General features: G+C 55.8%; 2 protein-coding genes across 3 annotated transcripts; one reads left to right on the top strand and one right to left on the bottom strand.

Annotated features, from left to right (window-relative positions):
* The first annotated feature begins 28 nt into the window (after positions 1-28).
* Positions 29-9179, top strand: TIMM17A (translocase of inner mitochondrial membrane 17A). 2 transcript variants are annotated; one of them, XM_032710666.1, is made up of 6 exons: positions 29-136; positions 4012-4111; positions 5404-5467; positions 6816-6944; positions 7447-7557; positions 8899-9179. In XM_032710666.1, the coding sequence occupies exons 1-6, from the start codon at positions 111-113 to the stop codon at positions 8967-8969; spliced, it is 501 nt and encodes a 166-aa protein (XP_032566557.1). In that variant the 5' UTR covers positions 29-110; the 3' UTR covers positions 8970-9179. The 2 variants fall into 2 exon arrangements, with proteins under 2 accessions (XP_032566557.1, XP_032566558.1); XM_032710667.1 differs by having other exon boundaries at positions 96-136; positions 3975-4111; positions 8899-9177.
* Positions 9180-10265: 1086 nt separating this feature from the next.
* Positions 10266-17191, bottom strand: ADIPOR1 (adiponectin receptor 1). Its single transcript, XM_032710665.1, has 7 exons — positions 16998-17191; positions 15894-16013; positions 14926-15097; positions 13893-14079; positions 12824-13011; positions 11453-11646; positions 10266-10969 (listed from the first exon to the last, which is right to left on the bottom strand). The coding sequence occupies exons 1-7, from the start codon at positions 17151-17153 to the stop codon at positions 10841-10843; spliced, it is 1146 nt and encodes a 381-aa protein (XP_032566556.1). The 5' UTR covers positions 17154-17191; the 3' UTR covers positions 10266-10840.
* Positions 17192-17953: the final 762 nt, after the last annotated feature.

Below are 17953 nucleotides of genomic sequence, written 5' to 3'. Positions count from 1 at the left end.
GTCAATCAACGCTCAGGCCCCTCCCCTCGATCCCGCCCCGTGCTCTCCATTGGGCGGCGCTGGGCGGGCTCAGCCAATGGCGCGCGGGGAGGCGGCGGGGTCGGGGCAAGATGGAGGAGTACGCGAGGGAGCCCTGGTGAGGAGCGGGGGGGGGGAGCGGAGCGGGCCCGGGATCGGGCCTGGGCCCGGGATCGGGATCACGAGCGAGCTCGGGAGTGGGATCGGGCCCGGGAAGGGGCGGGAGCCGCTCGCTGTGCTGGGGGCGGGTGTGACCTTGGCGGGGCCCCCTGAGGGAGGCGGCGGCGGCCGCGGGTCCCGGGCAGGTCGGAGCCCGCCTGTGTCGAGCCCCGCGGAGCCGCCGGAGCTCCCGGGGGAACCGGAGGGAGCCGCGGCCCGAGCGGCTCAGGGGCCTGTGGGGGCCGCGGCGGGCGGTGCTTTGGGCCCTGCGCCCTCCCCCGGCCTGCCCGCGGCCGCCCCTCGTGCTCAGTGCCCTCCTCATCCTCAGCCCTTTGATCCACAGCCCCCTCAGCACCGCCCCTCGTGCGCAGTGCCCTTCTCATCCTCAGCCCCTTCATCCTCAGCCCCCCTCAGGCTCCCCTAAGTCTTCTTTCGTCCTCGGCCCGCTCATCCTCAGTCCCCCCAACCTCGTCCTCGTCCTCATTGCCCCCCCTCAGCCTCAGCCCCCCCCATCCTCAGCACTGCTTCATCCTCAGCCTCCCCTCATCCCCCAGCTCCCCCAGCCGCTCCCAGCCCCCCTGAGCCCCCCAGCCCTCCCTGGCAGTTCGGTGCTGTCCCTGTGGACTTCCACAGCCACGTCAGTGGCAGCTCAGAGGTTTTATTTGCAGCAATAAAAGGTTTAAATGCAAACTCGGGCTCAGGGTTACTGAGTCCTGAGCAGCTTTATCAGCATGGGAAGGGACCTGGGACAAGGGGTGGAGGGACAGGACAAGGGGAATGGCTTCCCACTGCCAGAGGGAGGGTTACATGGGATATTGGGAAGGAATCCTTCCCTGAGAGGGGCTGGGATGGAATTCCCAGGGAAGTTGTGGCTGTCCCATGCCTGGAAGTGTCCAAGACCAGGTTGGAGCAGCCTGGGATGGTGGGAGATGTCCCTACCCATGGCAGGGGATGGCACTGGATGGGATTTAAGGTCCCTTCCCACCCAAACCATCCTGGAATTCCATGGTTGCACTCAGCTCTGCAATCAGAGACCTGGGGCTGTTCCTGAGGCTTTTCCCAAACTTTGCCAGTCACTCTGTTACCATGTGTTAACTTTCTCCATGAGAGTCAACCCCAGCCTTTCCACAGCACAAATTCTGGGACACAAGCAAAATAAATAGTGTTTGTTGATAGTCTGCCGTGGGCTCCAGCTAATCCCAGAATCCCGAGGTTGGAAAAGCCCTCCCAGCCCATCGAGTCCAAGCTGTGCCCGATTCCAGCCCAGAGCACTGAGTGCTGCATCCTTGGACACCTCCAGGGAGGGGAACTCCGAACTTCCCTGGGCAGCCCCTTCCAGTGTCTGACCACTTTTTCCATGAGGAAATTCCTCCTGATGTCCATCCTGAGCTTCCCCTGACATGGGCTGAGGCTTCTCCCTTACCCTGCTGCTGTGTGGGGCTGTCGAGGTCCCCTGTGTCTTGTCCCTTTATCCAGCCCCAGCAGCTGCTCTGCCTGGGCTCAGGCTGCTTCCCTGGGGAGAAAAGGCCCCTTTGTTTATCTAGACTCCGATCCCAGTGGTTTTCCAGCTCTTTGGAGAGCTGCAGGTTTCCCTGGGGCTTGGAGGGATAAGTGGAGTCCTGACCTCTGCCCTGCTGTCTTTGAGCAATCCCTGGTGCCATGAGGAGCAGGAACCTGACCTCATCCCCCGCATCCCTTCCCTGCAGAGTCAGGGGAACAATTCCCTGTAACATTAGGCTTGGAGAGAAGTGGTAAATTAATAATGGAATAATCTCTTTTCCTCTCCTCTGCTCCTTCAGCAGGTCGGGCAGTGCTGGGGCTGGGCAGGGCTATGGGTCAGCCCTGAGGGAGGGGGGCTGTGCTGGCATCGAAGAGGGGCTCTCTCCTTTAAAAGCTACTCAGAAAGGCTTGGGGAGGAGTTTAAGATGAAAAATGAAGAACCCAAAAGGCAACAGCTGATGAGGTTAAAGAGGGGAGGAGTGGAGAGGAGCCTTCCATGATTGGGGGCTCGTTAATGAGGCTGTGATTTGGTTAATTGGAATTCCCTGACTTTGTGGGCAAGGGAAGCCCACTCCACATAATCTGTTTAGATTTCCAAAAGGCCTTTTAAGGAGATCACTGAGTTAAGGAAGGGGGAGAGTTGGGGTGAGATGTTTTATTCATAACAGAGGAGATCAAAACCTGCACTGGGAGACCTGAGAACAAAACAGCAGAAAATTCCTGGGAAGGAACACTTGAGTTGCTTTTCATCTTGGCATCTCTGACAGCAGTGTGCCTGGAACCTTTTCCTGGGTATTAAGAGCAGGAAGGAGAAGAAGGAAAATAAACTGAATTATTGAATTCAGTCAGGGATGGAGGGGGTTGTGAGGAGGTGAGATGGGATGAGAGTGGGGCACAGAAACAGAACAGGAGGAAGGATAAAATCCATGGGGTGGGGATGGGATCTGGATGGGGATGGCACTGGGGACAAGCCAGGGTGCCCAAGCCAGGTGTCCCCTGTGCCCACAGGAGTGCCCTGGGTCAGGGATGCAGGGAGGGAGAGATCCCAAAGTAGGTCATGGGCAGGAGGAGGGACTGCAAATCAGAGGGTGTTTGCAGGGAAAAAACACCCTGGGACAAAGTCTGCAGGACGGGGGGCTGGGACAGAGGAGAGGTTTGTCACTGCTCAGCCCTTCCTCGGCCTCAGCCCCTCCTCATCCACAGCCTTCCCTCATCCAGGGACTCCCGTCATCCTCAGTTCCCCCCCATCCTCAGCCCCCTCCTCATCCTCACCCCTTCCTCGCTGGGGGCCCTGGAGGAGGGTTGGGGTCCGTGTCCCCACAGGCAGGAGCTGTGGGGATCCTCAGGGACACCCCCATTCCCAGAGAAACCAGAAATCCCTGATCCTGCCGTGGGGGTCACCTTTGGGACCCTGACTGGTGTTGGAGCTGAGTTTTCCTGCATTTCCTGACTCTTGGCAGTGCAGGAGTTAAACCCCCCGTGCTGGGCTGGAACATTTGGCTGCAGGATGAAAAAAACCCCAAGGAGTTTGTTATTTTGTGCTCTGGGATCACCCAGGGACAACAGGGGTTATTGGCAGCTTAGGCCTGGCCTAGTGTAGGAGCTGGGTTTAGTGTCACAAGGCTCCAGTGCTGGGCAGAGGTTCTGAGCCCCAAACTGAGACTCACCTGCCAGGGATGACAGTATTCCCAGCAGGAAGGGGCTCCTGCGCAGGATTCTGGAGCAGGAGTTGTGGCTGCTGCTCCTCTGGGAGCTGTGTTTGGTGGGAATGGACTTCAAGGATCCGGGATGCACCAGGAAAAAACGTCCCAAACTAACAAAGCTGGCTTGGAAGTCTCAGTTAAATAAGCAGAGCTGATGAGAAGTGTGAGGGATTCAGGAAAAGGGCTTTGGAATCTCAGGGAATTTGGCCCTTCAGTTTTCCATAGAACAGGACAAGAGTGGGATCAGGGAATGTGATGGACGTAGGGCAGAGCTGGAATTCTGCACTTTTCCGTGATGGAAATATGTCTCTGTCTTGTGTGGGCAGTGCAGAAAAGTTCAGGAGTGTGGGAAATTCTGGATATTGGATCCTTCCTGCTCCAGGGACGTTGGGACGGGGGATGAAATGGCAGAGTTGGGTTGGTTTGCTGCAGTATTCCTTGGGTTTTGTTGGAAGTGGAGCAGTGTTTGCTGCAGTATTCCCTGGGTTTTGTTGGATGTGGGGCAGTGTTTGCTGCAGTATTCCCTAGGTTCTGTTGGAATTGGGGCGCTGCCCTGTCCCAGCCCTTTCCCAGGCTGGCATTCCCCATTCCCAGACTGACATTCCCCATTCCCACCCCATTGTTCCCGCAGTCCCTGGAGGATCGTGGATGACTGCGGAGGGGCCTTCACCATGGGGGCCATCGGAGGGGGGATCTTCCAGGCCATCAAGGGCTTCCGGAATTCCCCAGTGGTGAGTGAAGTCCTGCCCTTCCCAGGGAATGTGGGAGCCAAGGGGAAGGAGGAACATCAGGGGATGGGGCTGATCCATGACTGTAATCCAGGCCAGGAGGGGCTGTCCCGGCTCAGGGTCCCATCTCCTGGCTCAGAGCTCTGCCTCCCCTGGAGAATTCCTTAGTTACCCTTATTCAGTCAGGACCAGTTTGGGTACCATTTTAACTTGTTTTATTTAATCCTTACCATTTTATCACCATTTTATTACCATTTTTTATTTAATCCATACCATTTTATTACCACTTTTTATTTAATCCTTAACATTTTATCACCATTTTTATTTACTCCTTACCATTATGTTACCATTTTTATTTAATCATTACAATTTTATCACCATTTTATTACCATTTTTTATTTAATCATTACCATTTTATTACCTTTTTTTTTAATCCTTACCATTTTTTTACCATTTTTTATTTAATCCTTACCATTTTTGTTCCCATTTCATTACCAATCCTTTAAATCCCATGGAAATGGGGGGAAATGTGTCTCTGTAACTCTGGCACATTTGGTGCTGGGCTCTGCAAGGTTCAGCCCCGGGTTTAAAGCTCAGGAACAAGGACTGAATATCCCAACTGAACGCCTGAGTTTGGGACAGGTGGTTGGATTGCTGGGAAAACGGGAATGGGGAACAAAACCAAAGACATGGATAAAAAATCAATGAAAGAAGTGGACAAACAAGAGCCAAAAATGTGGTTTAATGTGGTTTTATTGCCCCTTCTGGTCCCCACCTGGGCTCTGGATCCTCCCCAGAGCCTGGAATTACTCCTGTGCCTGCTGGGAATGTGGGATTGCACAGATAGCTGGGAATGGGGTTGGGATCTCCCGGCAGAGCCTGGAATTACTCCTGTGCCTGCTGGGAATGTGGGATTGCACAGATAACTGGGAATGGGGTTGGGATCTCCCAGCGGAGCCTGGAATTACTCCTGTGCCTGCTGGGAATGTGGGATTGCACAGATAACTGGGAATGGGGTTGGGATCTCCCAGCGGAGCCTGGAATTACTCCTGTGCCTGCTGGGAATGTGGGATTGCACAGATAACTGGGAATGGGGTTGGGATCTCCCGGCAGAGCCTGGAATTACTCCTGTGCCTGCTGGGAATGTGGGATTGCACAGATAACTGGGAATGGGGTTGAGATCTCCCAGCGGAGCCTGGAATCGCTGCTTATGGCTGCCAGGAATGTGGGATTGCACAGATAACTGGGAATGGGTTGGGATCTCCCGGGTTTACTGGGGCGTTTCTCTCTCGCAGGGCGTGAGCCACCGGCTGAGGGGCAGCCTGACCGCCGTCAGGACCAGGGCGCCGCAGCTCGGGGGTAATTAGTGAAGGGGTTAATTGGCAGTGCACTGGAATACCTGAGTTCGGGAATTGGAGTTAGTAAATTAAGTTAATGAATTAGTTAATTGACATTGCATTGAAATTCCTGAGTTCGGGAATCGGATTTAGTAAATTAAATTTATCTAATGAGTTAATGTAAATTGCATTTAAATACCCAAGTTCAGGAATTTGATTTATTAAATTAAATTCATTTAATGAGTTAATTTAAATTGCATTTAAATAACCAAGCCTGGAAATTTGATTTATTACATTAAATTAATTTAATTCATCATTGATTAACATATAATTAATTAATAATTATTATTTAATTATATTTAGTAGCTAATATTACTATTTAATATAATTAATTTAATTAATTCCCTAGTTTCCCAGGGAATTAAATTAATTTAATGAATTGATTTAAATATTTAAATAACCAAGTTTGGGAATTTAATTTATTTAATTAATTTTTATTTAATTAAATTACTTAATTTATTTAATTAATTTATGTGATTTGTTATTAATTAATATATAATCAATAAATAATTTTTAATAGTTAATAGCAGGTAATAATTGATAAATAAATAATATAATTAATTTAATTATTTCCCTGGTTTCCCAGGGAATTAAATTAATTTAATGAATTGATTTAAATTTCATTTAAATAACCAAGTTTGGGAATTTAATTTTTTAAGTTAAATTAATTTAATGTATTTCTTTCATTCACTATCAATTAATATATAAATAACAAATAATTAATGCTTAATAATATTTAATAATTATTAAAAATTAATAATATATAATAGATTAATTAATAGATAATATAATTCATTTAATTCATTCCCTAGTTTCCCAGGGAATTAATTTAATTAATTGATTTAAATTTCATTTAAATTTCTGAGGATGGGAATTTAATTCATTAAACTAAATTAATTTAATGAGTTGATTTAAATTACATTTAAATTCCCAAGTTTGGGAATTTAATTTATTAAATTAATTAAATTAATTAATTTAACGAGTTAATTTAAATTACATTTAAATTCCCACGTTTGGGAATTTAATTTATTCAATACATTAAATTAATTAATTTAATGAATGAATTTAAATTTCATTTAAGTTCCCAGGTTAATTATGCGTGGGGAGCAATCCCTGGAATGACAGGGTGGGAATTTCCCCTTTTCCAGTGATTTTAGCTGCTCTGGGTGGGTTGGGGGCTGCATTCCCTGGTTTATGGAGGAAACATTCCTTGGTTTCCATGGAGGCATTCCCTGGTTTCTGGGGTGGCATTCCCTGGTTTCCAGGGTGCCATTCCCAGGTTTCCCCCCCAATCCTGGCTGTTTGCACAGGGAGCTTTGCCGTGTGGGGAGGGCTCTTCTCCATGATCGACTGCAGCATGGTCCGGATGAGGGGCAAGGAGGATCCCTGGAATTCCATCACCAGCGGAGCCCTGACCGGAGCCATTTTGGCTGCACGGAGTAAGAAACTGGGAAAATCCCTCAAAACCCCCAAACATCCCAGTTCCCGTAGCAGGGTGTGGGACACCCTCACTGGGATCTGCTGCCCACTGGAAAATCACCCGAGACTTCCCTGCTGGGCTCAGGAAAGGAATTCCCGGGTTCCCAAAGGTTCCTGGTGTTCCTGGGAGGGGGGAGTTGCCCAGGAATTATCCCTTAATGAATCCCTGAATTGATGGGAAGTCACTGCTCCGAGTCTGCTTTTGGGAGAGATCCAAATGCACAGGGAGGGAGGGGAGGGGCTGGGATGGAATTCCCAGAGAAGCTGTGGCTGCTCCATCCTTGGAAGTGCCCAAGGCCAGGCTGGAGCAGCCTGGGATGGTGGGAGGTGTCCCTGCCCAGAGCAGGGGTGGGACTGGATGGGATTTGAGGTCCCTTCCCGCCCAAAGCAGGATTTTGGGAATGTCTAACATGGAACCACTGCAGCCAAAAGTCCAAGGTGTGTTTGTGCTTCCCATTCCAGACGGGCCCGTGGCCATGGTGGGATCCGCTGCCATGGGAGGGATTCTCCTGGCGCTCATCGAGGGAGCGGGAATTCTGCTGACGAGATTCGCCTCCACCCAGTTCCCCAACGGTGAGGAGCCGGCACGGGGGGATACCAGAGATCAGCCACTTCCAGCCAGCACTCGTATCCCAGAGGGAATCTGGCAGTTCCTGGGGCTCTGGAAAGCCAGGGAGACCCCTGGGATATCATCGGCTCCTTCTGGGTTGCTCCAAGCCCCGTCCGACCTGATCCAGGGGACTTCCAGGGAAGGGGCAGCCACAGCTTCTCTGGGAAATCCATCCCAGCCCCTCCCCACCCTCCCAGCCAGGAATTCCTTCCCAATATCCCATCCAACCCTCTGGCAGAGGGAAGCCATTCCCTGTGTTCTGTCCCTCCATCCCGTGTCCCCAGTCCCTCTCCAGCTCTCCTGGAGCCCCTTTAGGCCCTGGAAGGGGCTCTGAGGTCTCCCTGGAGCCTTCTCTTCTTCAGGGGAACATTCCTAGCTCTCCCAGCCTGGCTCCAGAACACATTTTGGCAGCCCAGGGAAGGTTTTGGAAGCCCAAGCAGGTCCTGGCAGCCCAGGGAAGGTCCTGGCAGGACGGGTGCGGGAACCCCGAGTGCAGGAGCTGATAAGGTCCTGGCAGACCCAGATAACTCATTTCCAGGAAGGCTGAGGGGTTTTCCTTTCCCTGAACTTCAAAACTCACATTCCTTTTTTTTTTTCTCCAAGTAAAACAGGAGCTGGGGTGTCAGTTGGGTTGGTGACTGTGGGAATGCCTGGCTGTGGAAAATCCTAAATATCTCTGTCAGAGAATCCCAGGATGGTTTGGGTTGGAGGGACCTTCAATCCCATCCAGTCCCACCCCTGCCCCGGGAAGGGACACCTCCCGCTATCCCAGGCTGCTCCCAGGCTTCCCAGCAGGGAGAGGGAACCCTTTCTAGGCCCCTCAGTGCCCTGGAGGTGCCTTCAACCCCTCTGAGAAGGTTTAACCCCAGGGATAAAGGAACCACTGGAATGGAACAACTGTGGATTCAGCTTCCCAACCCACTGCTGGGGGGAGCAACTGCCAGAGGGTTAGATGGGATTTTGGGAAGGAATTCCTCCCTGTAAGGGTGGGGAGCGGCTGAGATAGAATTCCCAAAAAAGCTGTGGCTGCCCCATCCCTGGGAGTGTCCAGGACCAGGTTGGAGCAGCCTGGGATGGTGGGAGGTGTCCCTGCCCAGGGCAGGGGTGGGACTGGATGGGATTTGAGGTCCCTTCCCACCCAAACCATTCCAGGATTCTGTGAAACCTCTGACAGTCTTTGTGAAACCCAAACCAGGCTGGGATTGGGGATTAATTTCCAGGGGGATTTATCTGAACCAACCCACTGTTTGCAGGAGGAATCTCCTGCCTTTTGGGATTGATTTGCTTCTCCTCTCCCTCTCCAGGCCCGCAGTTGTCCGAGGATCCCTCCCAGCTCCAGCCCCCCCCATTCAGCAACTATCAACAGTACCAGTGAGGGGCCTGGGAGCCCTGGGATGGGATGGGATGTCCCTGCTGGAGCTCTGGGATGGGATGTCCCTCCCCTCCCCCCTCCCAGGAACACCTGCAGCACTTCCCAGAGCTCAGGAGAACTTTTAGGAGATGACAAATCTATTTATTCCAAATAATTCCCATCTGTAATGTTACACGTGGGCTGGAATTACAAGGAGGTTTGAGACAAGGAGCACACGGAGTCTTGTCATCCTTGGGATGCTGGAGTGAAAATCTTGGAGTCTCCTCTGGGATGTGGCACCTGCAGCTGGAATTTCAGCCTGGATTTGGGGTGTGGGGCTGGAGGGGGAAGTGTTGCACCTTCATTCCTGCTGCCAGCACAGCCTCAGCTTCCACCGGGATCCCAATTCCAGCACCTGCTCCTGGCTTTGTCTCAACTCCTGCCGGGGAGGCCCTTCCCTGCTCCAGCAGTTACAGTCCCTGCCCCATCCAGGTTTGCCAGGGCAATTCCTGACGTGGGTCAGTCCCTGCTGATCCTTGCCAGGGGCTGATCCAACATCCTGACAGCCTCGAGGAACATCGGAACGACTTTGTGGCTTCTCCTCTGCCCAGGGAGGAGCAAACGGAGCCAGAGCCGAGAATGGGAAAACAGAGTGATGTTGGACCCTGGGAACGTTGGCAGAGGGTTGGACAAAGTGTGTGAGATCCTGCTCATCCTGTGTCCTCCAGAGGGACACTACCCTCACTCCTGCCTGTCCCGCAGCCAGCCCAGGACTCCAGGGCTCGGCTCTCATCCCTTGGAGCTGGGACAGGGCTGCAGGATCAGCTGGGCCGAGCCTGAGTGGGACGGGGTGCAGGATCAGCTGGGCTCAGCCTGGGTAGGACAGGGATGCAGGATTAGTCAGGCTCAGCCCAGGTGGCACAGGGCCGGGGGCACAGTGGCCGTGGTGGCCCTGCCCACGCTTGTCCCTCAGCCCTGCCACAAGCAGTGGCCTTCAGCTGCCTGAGCTGGGCTTTACTGAGCTGGGCTCTGCCCCTCAGTGGTCTCTGAGCCCCACTCAGGGCCCTGCCTGGGCTGTGCCCCCCTCCTGCCCCTGATCCCAGAAGGAATTTCCCCCCCAAGGCTGCCCCAGCCAGGGGGGTTTTTCCCGCCCCATCCCCACCACAACCCCCCAGAATTCCCAGTTAATCCCAGTTTATTGTCTCAGTCCAGACCCCCCCTGCCCCACTCTGAGGGTGCCGGAGCCCCCCACACCCTCTGAGCAGCTGCTTCTGTCCCCCCCCAGGGGGTGGCACAGAAAGGGTGACACAGTGACGGGTCCGGGTGACACTGAACCAGTGACCTTTTATTGTCTCTACAGCAGCTCTGATTCCCAGACCAGCCCCCCCTGCCCCTCCTGGCTGAGGGGCTGCCTTTAAAGCTCAGTTTAAATATTAAATACCCTCCTTTCTCTTTACATGGTCAAGGAAAAACCAAACCGAAAAAAAGGACAATTAAAACATTTTAAATTACACGCTCTGTGCCCCGGGAGCTGCCCTGGGAGTCGCAGAATTCCCGGGGGGATATGTGGGGTTGGTGAGAGGCGGGATGTGCTTGGCTGGGCAGGAACAGCAGTTGCTCCCTGTGCTGGGGGAGCCCCCAGTGCAGCTAAACCCGGCCTGGGGGAGCCCCCAACCTCCCCCAGACCCCACTGGGGGGAGGGGGTGAAGATTTGGTTGACGACTTTCCTAAAGGATTTCTCTGTTTCTTTAAAAAAAAACAAACCCAAAGAACAACAAAAAAACCCCACCAGCAACCCCCAAACCCAGTTTTTAAGTCTTCCTTGGATCTGAGCAAGGACAAAAAGAGTTTAAAAAGCACTTGAGGAAAGCTTGGACTAAAAGCAGGCGGTGCCCTCAGAGCAGGGAGTCGTCCGTGCACCCCCCTTCCAGCCCGTAGCGGAATTCCTGCAGGTTGGACACCCCATAGAAGTGGACAAAGGCTGCGGCCACCACCAGCACGTGGAAGATCTGATGGGACTGGAACTGGGGGGGGGGAAGCCCTTTAGAGCAGAGCAAATCCCGTTTCCAACCCAAATTTAACCCACTTTCCACCAATTTCACCATTTTCTTCTCCAAATCCCCTGATTTTCCTCCAATTTCCTCTGGTTTCCCCCAATTTTTGCCCGACTTCCCCGACACAGGCACAGGGGACACAGGCACAGGGGACACAGGCACAGGGGACACAGGGACCAGGGGACACAGGGACAGGTGGCACACGGACACAGGAACTGTGGTGGCACAGGGGGCACAGGGCCTGTGCTGGCACAGGCACAGGGGGCACCAGGAGTTGCTCCTCGCTGCCCCAGGACTGTCCCATCCCACTCTCCCAGCGCCGTCCCCACCCCCCCCGACCCCCCAGTGCCCCCCTCAATGCCCCCCTCCCGGCCCAGCTCTGCCCCCTGTGCCCCCCCAGCCCCCCCATGTGCCCCCCTGTGTGCCCCCCAGGCCCCCCAACCCCCGACTCACCCAGATGTCGAACTTGCCCGGGAAGAAGCGCTCGGGCACGCGGGCGGCGTAGAGGGCGGCGCCCGTGATGTACATGACGGCCATGAGGAAGAACCAGCCCATCTGCCCCACTGTGGTGGCCTTCACGAAGCCCTCGGCGATGGTGAAGTGCAGGGTGGGCACCACCCCGCTCAGCCCCAGCCCCAGGAACACCCCTGGGTGCCCAGGGCGGCGTCAGGGCACGGTCCCGGCACCCCCAGCCCCTGTCCTGTGCCAGGGAACCTCCTCCCGGGGGAGATCCCTCTCCTCCAGAGTCCTGGAATGGCCCAGCTGGGAGGGACCCCCGAGGGCCAAGGGCAGCTCCAGCCCCAACAACCCCCCCGTCCCTGAGAGTGTTGACCAAGCGCTCCTTGGACCTCTCCAGACACTCTCTGAACTCCTCCAAACTCTCCTCCAGCTTCCCCAAACATTCTCTGAACTTCTCCAAACGCTCCTCAAACTTCTCCAAATGCTCCTTGGACTCCTCCAAACACTCTCCGAACTTCTCCAAACTCTCCTCCAACTTCCCCAAACATTCTTTGAACTTATCCAAACGGTCCTCAAACTTTTCCAAACTCTCCTTGAGCTTCTCCAAACACTTCTTTGAATTTGGCCAAATGCTCCTTGAACTTCTCCAAACGTTCCTCAAACTTCCCCAAAAGCTCCTTGACTTTATTCAAGGATGAAGCTCCAGACCCTGCACAGGACCAGACCCAACAACCCCCCCCATCCCTGAGAGCGTTGGCCAAACGCTCCTTGGCCTTGGCCAGATGTTCCTCAAACTTCTCCAGACATTCCCTGGACTTCTCCAAACTCTCCCTGAACTTCTCCAAACGCTCCCTGACCTTGGCCACTCCTTCTGGCACTGATCCTTCCCCAAACAGGGATCTAGAACTCCCCAATCCCTCCATCTTCCCCCCAGTTTTCCCCCAAATTTCCCCAATTTCTCCCTAATTTCCACCACTTTCCCCCCAATTTCCCCCATAATTCCCCTAATCCCTCCATCTCTCCCTAATTCCCCCCAAATTTCCCCATTCCCCCTGATTTCCTCCATTTTCCCCCCAAAATTTCCCCAATTTCCCCCAATCCCTCCATCTTTCCCCTATTTCCCCCCGATTCCCCCATTCCCATTCCCCACTCCCCCACACCCCATTCCCATTCCCCATTCCCATTCCCCACTCTCCCATTCCCATTCCCCATTCCCATTCCCACTCCCCACACTCCATTCCCATTCCCCACTCCCCCATTCCCCACTCCCCCATTCCCCACCCCCCCATTCCCCACTCCCCCATTCCCCACCCCCGCATTCCCCACTCCCCCATTCCCCATTCCCATTCCCACCCCCATTCCCACCTGCCCGTGTCTGCCGGTGCTTGGGAGTGGCGAATCGGTCCCACTGGGCCACGATGATGGCGGAGATTCCCAGGACACAGACGATGGAGAGGTAGATGAGCCTCGGCTGGGGGGAGCAGTAGAAGGAGTAGTAGAGCCAGGGCACAAAGCTGCCCATGATCAGCAGCGCGATTCCCGAGTAATCCAACCTGGAACAGCACAGGGAACTCCCCTGGAGCCACCGGCACTGGGAGGGGGGGAGTGGGGGGTGGGGTCCCACTGGGATGGGGGGTCTGGGAATGTCAGGAGGGATGGGAAGGGATCTGGAGACTCCAACCCCCCGGATTTATGCCCATGGATTTCTGCTCCTGCTCTGAGGACCCATCCCGGCGCTGAGACGTGTCCCCAGGGAACACCAGGACACTCCAATGGGTCTGCCCTGCATCCCATGGGATCTCAGGGGGTGGTGCCGAGGGATGGGCAGCATTCCCAGCACAGCAGCACCCCGGGAACGCCAGGAACAGCCTGGGAGGAGCAGGGTCCCACTGAGCCTGTGCCCCTGGGATTAGAGAGCCTGTTCCTTGGGATTAGAGGCTGTTCCTTGGGATTAGAGGCTGTTCCTTGGGATTAGAGGCTGTTCCTTGGGATTAGAGGCTGTTCCTTGGGATTAGAGGCTCTTCCTTGGGATTAGAGGCTCTTCCTTGGGATTAGAGGCTCTTCCTTGGGATTAGAGGCTGTTCCTTGGGATTACAGAGCCTGTTCCCTTGGGAGCACAGGATTCTATTCCCTTGGGAGCCAGAATCCTGTTCCCTTGGGAACCATGTTCCTATTCCCTTGGGAACCAGGATCCTATTCTCTTGGGAGCAGAGGATGTTCCCGTGGGAGCTGAAGGGTCCCATACCTTTCCCACCCCCCTGAGGCCCCCGATCCAGCAGATTCTGGGTGTTCAGGCCCAGGGCAGATTCCCAGGACCCAGTTGTGCTTCCCCTCAGCTCCAGCTGGATTGGGTGACCACCCCTGCTCCCAAGGCTCAAACATTGGGAAGAGGAGGTGCCATGGGAAGCCAGAGGCTCCCGGGGGCCGCACTCACTTGGAGAAGGTGCGGGAGACCTTCTCGGAGTGGCAGTAGACGGTGTGGAAGAGCCAGGAGAAGCTGAGGCAAAGCACAGCCCCCAGGAAGAACATCCCGAACACGACCTTCTCCTGCAGCGGCGCCATGAAGTACATGTTGGGCCGCAGCATGGTCAGGATTCCCAGGCACAGGAACAGCAGGAACCCTGCGGAGCGCCCGTGAATTCAGCACGGTCGCCGGGCATGGCCCGGGATGGATCCCAGGGGAGCCTGGGATTCATCCCGAGGGCCGGGCCCGGCACAGGCTCCTGGGCTGGGGCAGCGCCAGGCCCAGGGCAAAGAGCATCCCTGTGTTCCATGGGATCCTGGAATGCCACACTGCTGCGGGCTGGAGGGACCTTAAAGCCCATCCCACCCCTGCCCTGGGCAGGGACACCTCCCACTATCCCACGCTGTTCCAGCCTGCCCTTGGACACTTCCAGGGATGAGGTATCCTCTAGGAATTCCATCCCAGCCCCTCCCCACCCTCCCAGCCAGGAATTCCTTCCCAATATCCCATCCATCCCTCCCTCTGGCAGTGGGAAGCCATTCCCTGTGTCCTGTCCCTCCATCCCTTGTCCCCAGTCCCTCTCCAGCTCTCCTGGAGCCCCTTTAGGCCCTGGAAGGGGCTCTGAGGTCTCCTTGGAGCCTTCTCTTCTGCAGGGGAATATTCCCAGCTCTCCCATCCTGGCTCCAGAATCCTGGAATGCCAGGATGGTTTGCATTGGAGGGACCTTAAAGCTGAACCTCCAGCTCTCCCAGTCTGGCTCCACAGCAAAGGCTCTCCAGCCTTGGAGCATCTCCGTGGCCTCCTCTGGAGCGATTTCAGAGGAACATCCTCTGAGATTTCCCCATTTTTCCCAGTTTTCCTCATCCCACCGCAGAGCAGGAGCCGAGCCTCAGCTGGGGGGGGCTGTGGGAGCTCCGCGTGGGCTCAGGACCCTCCAGGCCTCCCCCAGGCCCCCTCAGGCCCCCCCCAGGCCCTCCCAGGACCCCTCAGGCCCCCCAGTCACCCAGCAGGTGTGTCCAGATGTTGCCGGTCTCGGTGTGGATGCGGAAGATGCTGCGGAAGCAGGCGCGGAAGGAGGGCATGGGGGGCCGGTGGCCGTGCAGGAGGTAATCGTTGTCCTTGAGCCAGTCGGGCAGCACGTCATAGGGGATCACCCGCCAGCGCCCCTCCCACACCTGCAACATCCCGGGAATGTCATAGGGGATCACCCGCCAGCGCCCCTCCCACACCTGCAACGTCCCGGGAATGGCGCCAGAAAGGCCCTGGGGGCTCCGGGGACACTGAGCTGGGGGATCCAGCCCGGGAGTGCTGGGGAGCCAGAACTCGCCCAGAACTGAGAGCCCTGCCTGCAGCCCACCCCACAGCCTGCCCCACAGTCCACCCCACATCTGCCCCACATCCCTCCTCACATCCCACCTCACATCTGTCCCATCTGTCCCCACCTCCCTCCCCACAGAGCACAGGGAGTGATTCCTGGTCCCTCCAAGGAGTGATTCCTAGGGAGTGTCTCCCTGCCCTGCGCCCAGGGAGTGATTCCCAGTTCCCTCCAGGGAGTAATTCCTGGTCCGCCCACTGAGTGATTCCCAGCTTCCCCCGGGAGTGATTTCCAGCCCCCCTGGGATTCAGGGACAGTTCCCACTCTCAGCTTTAACCCTTCCACACCCCCAGGCCCATTCCCTGCAGTGGGAATTCCCATTCCCAGGCTCTCCCTGGGCTGTGCTGGAGCCACTGGGATTGGGTGACTCCCAGTCCCATCCAGCTCCACAGGGACATTGGGATTGCTCCCAGTGCTCATCCAGCCTGGATACCCCCCATCTCAACCATCCCCTTCCCACAGCATTCCCAGGGGATCTCTGGGAGCAGCCCAGTAGGGCTGGATCCCACTGTGCCTGTGCGGAGCTTTATCCCAGCCCTGGGATTGGGGAATGTGCTCCAAATGCAGGGATAGGGGATCCCTGCAGATTCCAGTACCTTGTACACGAACTCTTCCATCTTTTCCATGGCATGGTGAGCCTGGAGGGGCAGGGTCAGCACCCGGACCACCTCCTCCTCCTCCTCCTCCCGTGCCGCCGGGCATGGCGGCTCCTCGGCCTGCGAGGACAGGGAGTCACTCCCGGCCTTGGGAATCACTCCTCCCTCCAGGAGAGAATCATTCCTGCCCTTGGGAAAAGAATCATTCCTGCCCTTGGGAAAAGAATCATTCCTGCCCCTGGGAAACGAATCATTCCTGCTCCTGGGAGGAAACCATTCCTGCCACCAAGAGGGAATCATTCCTACCCCTGGAAAGGAACCATTCCGACCCTTGGGAAAAGAATCATTCCTGCCCCTGAGAACCATTCCTGCCCCTGGGAGGGAATCATTCCTGCCTCTGGGAACTCCTGGGGTCCATCCTCCGGCGAGAGTGAGGCAGGACCCGGGGTCACCCCCCACTTATGCAACTCCTGACCCATCCCGGGCGGGCTAATCCCAGATTTTTCTTGTCGGAAGGCGGGATTACCGCGGGATTTGCATCCCTGCAACCAGCGCTGGATCGGTTAGGTCGGGAAATCCCACCCTGATCCCAGGAAACCCGACCGAGAACCCCGACCCTGCTCCCGGGAACCCCGATCGGGAATCCTGGCCCTGCCCAAGGAAACCCGACCTCCCCCCGGGAATCCTGACCCTGTTCCTGGGAACACCGACCGGGAACCCTGACCCACCCGGGAATCCTGACCCTCCCCCCGGACCTGGGAACGCTTCGGGTCCTGCTCTCCTGCTGTGCTGGGAACGAGTTTAGGATGTGATTGCCAGCGCTGTGGGACTGCTGGGGCACTGGGATCACCCTGGGAACACCCAGCACAGACACAGGGATCCCGGTGCCATCCCCATCCCGGGATATCCCAGTGCCATCCCATTCCATCCCTGCCCGGCTCTGAGCCGGGACCAGCCCAAAGAACGACCCGGACCCGCCCCGTCATCTGTCCGCGGGATACCGGTGCCTCCCGATCCCGGTGACCCCCGATCCTGCTCCGATCCCGGTGATCCCGGTCCCGGCCACCCTCCGCCCGGGCTGCCCCGTCCCCTCGGGTCTCTCACACTGGCGGCTCCGGCGGCTCCTCGCTCCCCCTTCTCCTCCAGGAGCGGCCCCAGCTCGGCGAGCTCCAGGTGCGCCCGCTCCCGTTCCCGCTCCCGCTCCCGTCCAGCAGCCGCCGCCGCGCTGCCCGCGCCGGGCGGGGCCTTTCGGGACGCCATGGGCGCGGCGGCGGCTCCGCTGCGGCTCCGTGCGCGTCCTTCTGCCGCCGCTCTGGGGGGAGAGACACCGAGTTACGGCCCCGGGGCCGGGCCTTGACCAAGGGAACTCCCGGCGCTCGGGGCCGCCCCGTCACCCCCGGAGCGCCCGGGTCCCCTCACCGGCCGCTACATCCCCGGAACGACGCTGTGAAGGGAACGGGAACGCCCGCCCACCGCGCCACTCCCCGCCGTGCCGCACGCTGATTGGTCACACCTGCTTGCCAGTCACTCCGTGCTCCCGCCCCTCTAGCACTATGACTGGTCATTCCTACCGTCTCTCTCGCTGTGATCCCGCCCCCGCGCGCGTTGATTGGTGGAGTCCCACAGCTGACAGGGTAGAAGGAGGGGAGACGCTCTGGCCGCGCCGCGCGGCTTTGTGGTCCTCGCGCTCGGCTGCCCCCTGGCGTCGGGGAGGGCGCGTTAGGCGGGCAGGTCCGTAGAAACTTGAACTCTTTTAAAGATTTAATTTTTTACCGCTGAAAGCTTTAATTCTTTACCTCTTTTGGGGAAAATTTTAACTGTATAAAACATTTAAATTTCTACCCCCAAAAGCTTTAATTCTTTACCCCTTCTGGGGGAAATTTTAACTGTATAAATCATTTAAATTTTTTACCCATAAAATCTTTAATTGTTTACCCTGTGGGCGAGTTCATGGAAATTTTAACTCTATAAAACATTTAAATGTTTACGCCTAAAAGCTATAAATTTTTACCCCTTGAGGGGGAAATTTTAACTGTATAAATTACTCGATTTTTTTGCCT

This window comes from Chiroxiphia lanceolata, chromosome 25, assembly GCF_009829145.1.
Source record: "Chiroxiphia lanceolata isolate bChiLan1 chromosome 25, bChiLan1.pri, whole genome shotgun sequence".
Lineage (NCBI taxonomy): Eukaryota > Metazoa > Chordata > Aves > Passeriformes > Pipridae > Chiroxiphia > Chiroxiphia lanceolata.
Note: the sequence above shows the minus strand (reverse complement) of the source record. Positions and strands in the feature narration are given on the sequence as shown.